Source organism: Saccopteryx bilineata, chromosome 3 (genome assembly GCF_036850765.1).
Source record: "Saccopteryx bilineata isolate mSacBil1 chromosome 3, mSacBil1_pri_phased_curated, whole genome shotgun sequence".
NCBI classification, from domain to species: Eukaryota; Metazoa; Chordata; class Mammalia; order Chiroptera; family Emballonuridae; genus Saccopteryx; species Saccopteryx bilineata.
In genome coordinates, this window is record NC_089492.1 from 384,320 (window position 1) to 392,288 (window position 7,969).

Sequence of the window (7,969 nt, forward strand, 5' to 3'; positions counted from 1 at the left end):
CTTTTTTGATGAGGTGTTGCCACAGCCTCAGATACCACACATCTCTAACAGACACACATAGGCCATAGTCGTGCTCGGCTTTATTGACCAGTCCAGCCTCTCAGCTCAGGCGAGGGCTCTGGGTGCCAGGCCCAGGTACAGAACAGGTGTGGCTGAGAGAGCAAGGAAGAGTGAGAAACAGAGGCCGAGTCCTAGGCTGTCGGCCAAGGCTCCGGCCAGCGTGCCCAGCAGCAGCTTCCCCAGCAGCTCCAGGGTGGCCAGGAGGCTGTAATGTGTGGCCTGTGGTGGTGGTGGTGGGTGTTGTGGTCAGGCCAGGACTTGTCTGGATCCCATCCCTCACCCCCTCCATGTCCCAACCGTGCCCCCTCACCTGCAGGGCACTGGGTGCCAGCTGGCTACAACGCATCATCAGGGTGAAAGTGGCAGTTGTGACCAGGCCCCCCAGGAAGTGCTGCAGACACAGGCTCAGCAAGGCTGCCCCTGGGAGGACCAAGGTCAGCAGGGCCCAGGACACACTGTTCCTCCCCCCATGGCCAACCTCTCACCTCTCAGGACTGTGCCAGGGCCCAGCCTGGTTCCTAGAGTGTCCAGGTAGAAGAGCAGGGTGGTCTGGTAAGCCAGGCCCCCAAGACGGAACCAGAGCACTGACCTCAGCAGGGGTAGCAGCTTCCTAGAGTGGGGAAACTGGGCGGTCAGGTGTGCAGGGCAGATCTAAGGGGAAGCAGGTGGGCAGGGCAGGCTGAGGAAGGCTCACCAGTGCCTGGCCAGCAGGGCTCCTCCCAGGGACGAGCCAGCAATGGAGCAGGCCACGGCACCCACACCATTCCACAGCCCCAGCTCTGGGGCAGAGAGGCCTCGGTCCAGCAGAAGAAGTGGAAACAGATTGCTAGCGCCCTGCTCACCTGTGAGAAAAACGAGCAGGTGTGTGCCCACTTCTCTTTTCCATCTCTGGGCTCAGGCAGGCCACTACCCTGCCTCTGGTGCTGAGACAGAAAATAGCATTGGCAAAGCTCTGGGTCATTATGACCAAGAGGTCATGGTGGGAGCTCAGAGTGGCCATGGCACTTGAGCTGAATGAGGACAAAAGGCAAGGCTCAGCTAGGGCTGGCCTCCAGCCCACAGGGCATGCCCCAGAAAGAAAGCGGCCCCTAAGTGGGTCCCCAGGAGCTCCCCCAGGTCCCCACTCCCATTTCCTGACCCAAGCCCTCACTCACCCAGCTTGTAAGTAAACACAAAGCCTGCAGTCCACAAGGTCCCAGACACAGCCAGCAAGTCCTGTAGATTAAGGTGCTGGGTGTGGTGGGGGAGTTTTGAGGGCTGAGGCCAGGGCAGTTGCAGAGCAGGTGCAGCCCAAGCCAGAGAAGCAGCCAGCCAGTAGGTGGCAGCCAGGAGCAGAAACAGCCAGGGCCAGGAGAGTGTCGGCACAAGGGCCAGCAGCCCACCACCTGCTAACGCTGCCCCCAGCTTGTAAGCGACCACCTGCACGGTATTGCCAGGCCCCAGCTCTGCGGGGCTCAGGAGCTGCACAGCCAGTGTGTCCAGGGCCACATCCTGCACAGCTGCACCCAGGTTCAGCAACAAAAGCAGTACTGCCACGGTGATGGGCAGCTCCGCCCGGCCAGCTTCCACAGGAGGCAGGGCTGCCAGCAGCCCGCACACCAGGCCCAGAGCAGCCGTGCTGAGCGTCAGCCAGGCCCTGGGGGAGCCCCACGTGTCAACCAGTGGGGCCCACACCAGCTTGAACAGCCAGGGAGCGTACAGCACCTTGGCCAGTCCCACGCGTGTCAGGGAGAGGCCACCTGCCCTTAGCAGCATGGGCAGTAGGCCCGACTGCAACCCGTAGGGCAGGCCCTGCACCAGGTAGAGCCCAGCCAACGGCAGCAACTTCCCACGCATGGCCAGGAGAGCTGGCTGGGGCCGAATCAAGGCCGGGACTGGGGTGGACCAGGCAAAACGGTTCTGAGTGTGGTCTGGTCGGGTCAAGGGTCAAACGGCGGCATGGCCTTTGGACTGAGGCAGGCGGAGTTACAGTTGGGCCGGATGGCGTCCATACCCAGCAGAGCCCCAGGCCGGCCGTTCTCTGCTCAGCACTGTACCGCAGGCAGGCAGCGCGGTCCGGAGAAGTGGGTCATAGAGCGCCGGAGCGGGCCAGACCGCCCGCCTTACTCGGGTGTCCCCGGTGGCCAAGCCTGGTACTGCGGGTGAGCCGCAAATACCAGAGGGTCTCCAGAGTAGGAGGCCGCCAAGCGATCCACTCCGGTCCTTCTCAGGGTTATCAGGTCTGGCCCCAGACTCGAATTATCCAGAAGTGCTTCCTGGCAACTCACCAGAGGCCGCCCGGTCCCTCCAGCATTTCCCATGGAGGAGCTGGCCTCTTAAAGTCCCACGGTCTAGTACAGGGTATTTCCACACCTTGGTCCTCACTGTGCTTGAGGCTTCAGCAGTGACCAAGCCCAGCCAACTCCAGCTGGCCCTTCCGAGAGAGGTCCAGCCAAGGGGAAGCCGAATGTGGGGTTCCCTGTGGCCTCTCCTTCCCAGAGGGGCAAGAGGGGTTCCTCTCCACCATGCTCCATAGGACCCGAAGGAGGACTGAAGTGTGGCCTGTGGATAATTAACTGCCTCCTGTCTCTAGGTCCCTGGGTCCCTGAAGCTGACTCCCGATACACTTGAACCAAACATTCTCTCAGCTGCTCAGGCCATTTTGAGAGGGTTTCCTGTCATTTCCACACACTTGGGCACCCATGTTTCCTCGTCTTTAAAATTGAGACTGCCATGCCTACCTCAGAGGACCTTTTGTGCAGCAACCCACAACAATGTCTGGCGTGCACACAGTAGGCACTCATCCATGTGTTCCGGTGGCAAGGACACAGGGCTGCCGACCTGCCTCCAGCCCAGGGCTCCTCTTCCTCAGCATCTTACCTATTTTCTTCAGCACCTGTCTTTAGGTGCTCAAGCTCCAGAGAGGGCCTGCCTGCCCTCACTGCCTCCCAGCCCAAGGACTGCATTTGCACTCAAATGTCACACTTCAAACAGACACAGGCTGAGCAACACCCGTTTGTTCCTTTGCTCCACCAGCAGCCGCAGGTGGCAGTTAGGAGGAAAACAAGACTTCCTCTTTGAGTCCCCACAGGAGAACAAGCCCACCAGAGGTGCTGCGATGGCCAGGAAGTCCACCTCCTCTGGGAGTCCTCTTTGACCACCTCTCCTGAAGGCAGAACAGGCCTGGCAGAAAGGCAATCAGGAGACAGATGGGGTAGGCGTGCTCAGGTGTGCACACCTCCGCCAAGGAGTCAGACTCTCACAGCTTTATTAGAGAACTGCAGAGAGGCAGGGGCCCAACCCTACAGGCGGCAAGACCCCCAGCACCCAGGGCACTGCCAGTCGAGGGCCACCGGGCCTGGTGCCCAGCAGTACTCAGGAGTACTCGCGGGTGAACTTGGTGTGGAACTGGCTCAGCTTTTCCAAAAGGGGCCGCAGCTTCTCCATGGGGGGCAGGATGGTCATCCTAAAAGGGGGAGGAAGGTAAGCGGAGAGCAAAGAACGTGGGGGCCGCGGGAAAACGGGGCTGTGCGGCGAGACCTCACCGGAAGTGATAGGTGCCTTCCCGCTGTCCGAAGCCGCTGCCCGGCACCACACAAATCCCGGTCTCCTCCAGCAATCTCATGCAGAAGAACATGTCCGGAGCCACGCCCAGCTCCTGGAGGAGAGAGTGGGGGTGGTCGGAGCGGTCAGGGCGGGGCGTCTCGGACTCCGCCCTCCCTTCTGGCCCGCCCTGCGGGTCGGGTGCCACACCTGAGCGCGCTGAACCGCGCGTGGAGGCAGCTGTATGCGCGGGAAGGAGTACATGGCGCCCTGCACCGGGTTGCAGCGGATACCAGAAGCCTCGTTGAAGACCTGCTCGGTGAGCTTGGCCTTGGCCGCGAGCTCGGCCAGCACCGCCTGCCTCTCCTGCGGAGGGAGGGCCCACCATCAGGCGGGGGCGCGGCGTCCCCTAGCCCAGCCCGCTCACCACTCCAGCTGTCCCTCCACGCCCCCGGTCCCGCTCACCGCCTGGAACTGCGAGTAGGAAGGTTCCGAGGGCGCGGGCGGGCTGACCACCAGGTCGAGTAGGACCTGGCCCGGCAGGGGCGGGCACAGACGCACGGTCATCAGCTTCTGCATCTGCTGCTGCACCGCGGGGTCCATGTTCACCACCTCCACGTAGCCGCCGCGGAGCCCGCACCTGCCGTGCGAGAGCGGGCGGTCGTTGAGGCAGGGTCGAAAGGCAGTTTACAGGATCAGAGAGCGACCCCCCCCCCCAGCCCCCACTCCGGCCCGCACGCACTCGCCCATGTAACCCTTGGAGATCGAGTGGAAGGAGGCGAGCTCCTGCTGCGTCGCGTACGGCGGCCCCATCTCCATGAGAACCCTCTTGAACGAGTAGAACTGAGAGCCTTCGGCGTACACGTTGTCCTGGTACACCTGGACGAGCGGCGGGCGTTAACGGGGGAGCCCACTGATGGCCTTAGACGCCCAACCCCACGCGCCCCTGCCAGCACCTCATCAGCCATCAGAAAGAGCCGCTCCTCGAAGGCGAAGCGGATCACGGCTTCGATGCACTCGCGGGTCTGCACCTGCCCTGGGGCGCGAGGGACGCGGCAAGGCCGTGATCAGCAGCAGGTGGCGCGCACTGCTCTCCGCGGGGCGGGCGGTGGGACGGGGGCGTGCGGCCGGGGCGGGGAGCTGGGCCGGGAGGGGCGGGCCGGGGCGGGCGGCGCACCGGTGGGGTTGCCCGGGTTGATAATGCAGAGCGCGCGGGGGTGGCAGTGGCCACGGGCCTGGAGCAGCGTGCGCCGGAGTTCCGCCACGTTCAGCGCCCAGGCGTGCTCCTCGTCCAGGTAGTAGTCCACCTGCACCGCGTTGAGCTCGGCCAAGGCGGCCGAGTAGAGAGGGTACTGAGGGATGGGGATGAGGACGCCCGTGCGCGTCCGACCCTCGCCAGACACCAGCAACTTCAGCACCGTCTGCGGGCCGGGTGGGGAGACGGTGTTAGCCGGGCCAGTGGCTGCACCCGTCTCCCCCTCCCACTAACCCGCGCCCGCGTGCCAGGAGGGGCCTCGCTGGCCAGCCGGCCCACACACAAAAAGTCACTGTATGCTCCTGCCCTGGCCCCGGCCTACCACGATGGCGTCACTGGCCCCCGTAGACAGGAAGATGTTGTTGGGGTCTGCAGGTATGCCTCCGTCGCGCCGCTGGATGTACCGCGCCACATCCTCGCGGACCAGCTGGATGCCGGCGCTGTTACTGTAAGCCCCTGTGCCAGGGGCGGGGCAAGACGCGGGAGGACCGGTAAGGTCCCCAGGCAGCCTTCCCGAAAAGGTCCTCCCCTTCCAGTGGGCGGATCCACCCCCTTCCTCCAGTTCTGCTCCCTCCACCCCCCCGGGGGGGGGGGGCCTTGGCACAGGCAGTTACCAAGGCTGTGGCCCCCACAGGCCTGCAGGATGCGCTCTGCCCTTCTCTTGGCATCTTCGGGGAAGTCAGGGCTTTTCAGGAGATCCGGGTGGACGCAGAGGGCCAGGACCTGGGAGGAGCAAGTGCTGAGGCCAGGGCACATGGGCTGATGGGGGAGGGGTTGCCAGGGCAGCGTGAGCCTCACCTGGCGCAGGAAAGTGATAGGCTTCTGCCCCATGGCGTGTGCGTCCCCAATGTTGGCGCGGATGACCTCAGTGAAGGGCTTCTTTACACCCTGGGACGAGGGCGGCAGGGATATTGAGAAGGGACCTTGTCACTCCGGAAACCCCTTGTTTCAGGAGAGTGCAGCCCAGGTACAGCCCCGAATGCAGGGGTGGGATGGGATCCGGGGCCATACCTGGCGCAGCTCCTGCTCCAGCTCCAGGGCACGTAGCACAATGGGGCCACGAACCGCATACTCCACTCTCTTAACGCAAGGGTTCATGGTGTCCAGAGTGAGCACCTTTTCCTTCAGCCCGCTCATTGCAGCCTGGCTGTGGTCACCTGCCCTCAAGGCCATGACCCTGCTCAGACCACGCAGAAAAACGGCTCAGGAAGTGGCAGGATCCAGAAGTGGGTATGAGGGCAGCTGAGTTCTGGCCCAACAGGCCAGGGCTGGTAAGGGGTAGCCTGGGTGGGGGGCTGAGGCAAGAGGGCTCTTCACTACAGCCTGCTGGCCCCAGTGAACGGGACAAGAAAGGTTGGAGGAGGAGCTGGGGCTGCTGGGGCCACCGGGCCCTGCCCCACCCATCTGGGCACAGCTCTGCCTCAGGGAAATAGGGAGTGGGTGAGGAGACAGGCGGGACTTGGGGCTCGGCCCAGTGCCTGCCCTGTCCCCAGGACAGGGGAAGCAGGAGACCCACGGGGGGGGTAGGGACTGAGGGTTCAGGAAGCTCTGAGGGACTAGGTCTGGGGAAAGGGAGGTCAACTGAATGCCTCCGGGGAGAATGGTGATTTACGGCAGCACGGGGCAAAGGCCCAGCCTTTTGAGGCCCTCCATTTTTGCTTGAGTCAGCAGGCCTGTCTCCCAGGTAACTTAGCCTGGCACCAGGAATTCCAGGGTATTGGGGGAGGGGAGTGAGGAGCTCAGACAGGGGTTTCCTTCTCACCCCTCTGGGCTGGTGGCCATGGCCGGGGGCTGCATGAGCCCTGTGACTAGACCTTGGTCACTGTCTGCACTGTGAGACCTAAGTCTCTGGGCTGGAGTGTTGGGGGAGGGCCCTTGGACACCTGCTACTCCAGGCGCTGTGGTGTGCCCTTTCAAGAGGCCAGCCTGGGGCTGCCTTTGGGGCCATACCACAGGCAGGGTGACCTTAGCTCTGCTTCCCAGTTGCTGCCAATTGGTGCAGAGTGGGAAGTGAGCAGTGATAGGCCCTCGGGGCCCCACCTCCACAGGCCCTGCCCTAGGGTGGCTACCCCCAGCTATGGCACTGGAGGCTGAGCTGGCTGAGGGTCAGGGAGCCTACCCTCTGAGCTGGGCCAGGGGTGGCTGGCCGTGCCAGAGGGGAGCCTTGGCTCCTCTGCTCCTGCCAGCCAGCTGGAGGGTCCACAGGAGCCCAGACGCTGGCCTCTCACCTCGCACCTTTCTGCTCCGCTGCCACTCGCCGCCACTTCAGCCTCCTTGCGTGCAGGCCTGGCCCTCTGGCCTCCTGGTCAGAGTGCAGGTTAATATGGGCCTGGCCCCAGGCGGAGCCAGCCCCGCCCGCCCCCTGGCAGCAGGGCCCAAGTGGCAGCTTCGGTGGCAGGTGGGCCTTGGGCAGTTGCACCGCCCCCACACTAAATTTAACCAGTAGCCTACCCCTGGCCCTCCCCCAGGTTGGAGACCCCTCCAACCACCCATGCTCAGGGAAGGGTTGGCCCTGTGGACACTGGGCTGACCAGATGGGTGTCCAATGGGAACGGTAAAGTGACCTGAACCCATGCCACCTAGCGCTGGTGGCCATGCAAAGCTGCCCTCCATGGACAGATGAACTGGCAGTGCCCTCAGCACTTCCACACAAGGCCCCTAAGAGGCCCCTGTGAACCTGACACATTGTGCCCAGCCAGCTCAGCTGCTGGCCCCCTTTGCCAGCCCAGGGAGAAGCTGGCAGCTAGGCCCCAGGATCAGGCTGCATGCCAGGAATGGGGGGCCGGCCCCTACCAGGTTTCTGACACGAGCCTTGTATGTCCTTGGTCCTCTGGCTCTGGCCTCTCCCTTCCCAAACAAGGACCTCCACTCCTCTGGCAGGCACCCCTGGTCCCCAAGGAGTGTGCTTTCCAATTTCCCCTTCCCCTCAGGAAAGCAGACAGTTACAGGGGAGCTTCCAGAAGGCTGGGAAGGCAGGGCACAGTCAAGGCCAGGCTTCTTGCCCAGTGGCCATGGGCCTCACTCCCACACAGGGGTTGGGCCTCCACCAGCAAGCCCTAGCGAGCACCTACAGGCCCCAGACAGGTGCCCACAGGGACGGCGCACCCCGGACCAACGGCACAGCAGCTCCCC

The 7,969-nt window shown here is 63.7% G+C and overlaps 2 protein-coding genes across 3 annotated transcripts; both read right to left on the reverse strand.

Moving 5' to 3' along the window:
- Window positions 1-63: 63 nt before the first annotated feature.
- MFSD3 (major facilitator superfamily domain containing 3) lies at window positions 64-3,149 on the reverse strand. Its single transcript, XM_066265408.1, has 5 exons — window positions 1,215-3,149; window positions 755-902; window positions 546-670; window positions 371-480; window positions 64-279 (listed from the first exon to the last, which is right to left on the reverse strand). Exons 1-5 carry the CDS (start codon window positions 1,894-1,896, stop codon window positions 106-108), a joined length of 1,239 nt encoding a protein of 412 aa, XP_066121505.1. The 5' UTR covers window positions 1,897-3,149; the 3' UTR covers window positions 64-105.
- A 141-nt stretch (window positions 3,150-3,290) lies between these two features.
- Window positions 3,291-7,132, reverse strand: GPT (glutamic--pyruvic transaminase). Of its 2 annotated transcripts, none has more exons than XM_066265402.1 (12): window positions 7,066-7,132; window positions 5,849-6,014; window positions 5,636-5,725; window positions 5,452-5,560; window positions 5,160-5,293; window positions 4,760-5,003; window positions 4,539-4,618; window positions 4,325-4,461; window positions 4,048-4,222; window positions 3,793-3,948; window positions 3,585-3,697; window positions 3,291-3,505 (listed from the first exon to the last, which is right to left on the reverse strand). In XM_066265402.1, the coding sequence occupies exons 2-12, from the start codon at window positions 6,008-6,010 to the stop codon at window positions 3,415-3,417; spliced, it is 1,491 nt and encodes a 496-aa protein (XP_066121499.1). In that variant the 5' UTR covers window positions 6,011-6,014; window positions 7,066-7,132; the 3' UTR covers window positions 3,291-3,414. The 2 variants fall into 2 exon arrangements, with proteins under 2 accessions (XP_066121499.1, XP_066121500.1); XM_066265403.1 differs by having other exon boundaries at window positions 7,073-7,128.
- Window positions 7,133-7,969: the final 837 nt, after the last annotated feature.

What these genes read in the sequence shown, in the direction of transcription:
- GPT (XM_066265402.1), bottom strand. Translation starts at nt 6,010, where the DNA reads ATGGCCTTGAGGGCAGGTGACCACAGCCAGGCTGCAATGAGCGGGCTG. An exon ending in TCCAAGGGTTACATGGGCGA is followed by an intron (nt 4,223 to 4,324) that starts GTGCGTGCGGGC and finishes CTCGCACGGCAG; the next exon opens with GTGCGGGCTCCGCGGCGGCT. An exon ending in GAAGGCACCTATCACTTCCG is followed by an intron (nt 3,506 to 3,584) that starts GTGAGGTCTCGC and finishes TCCCCCTTTTAG; the next exon opens with GATGACCATCCTGCCCCCCA.
- MFSD3 (XM_066265408.1), bottom strand. Translation starts at nt 1,896, where the DNA reads ATGCGTGGGAAGTTGCTGCCGTTGGCTGGGCTCTACCTGGTGCAGGGC. An exon ending in GCCCTGCTGGCCAGGCACTG is followed by an intron (nt 671 to 754) that starts GTGAGCCTTCCT and finishes TCCCCACTCTAG; the next exon opens with GAAGCTGCTACCCCTGCTGA. An exon ending in CCCTGGCACAGTCCTGAGAG is followed by an intron (nt 481 to 545) that starts GTGAGAGGTTGG and finishes TGGTCCTCCCAG; the next exon opens with GGGCAGCCTTGCTGAGCCTG.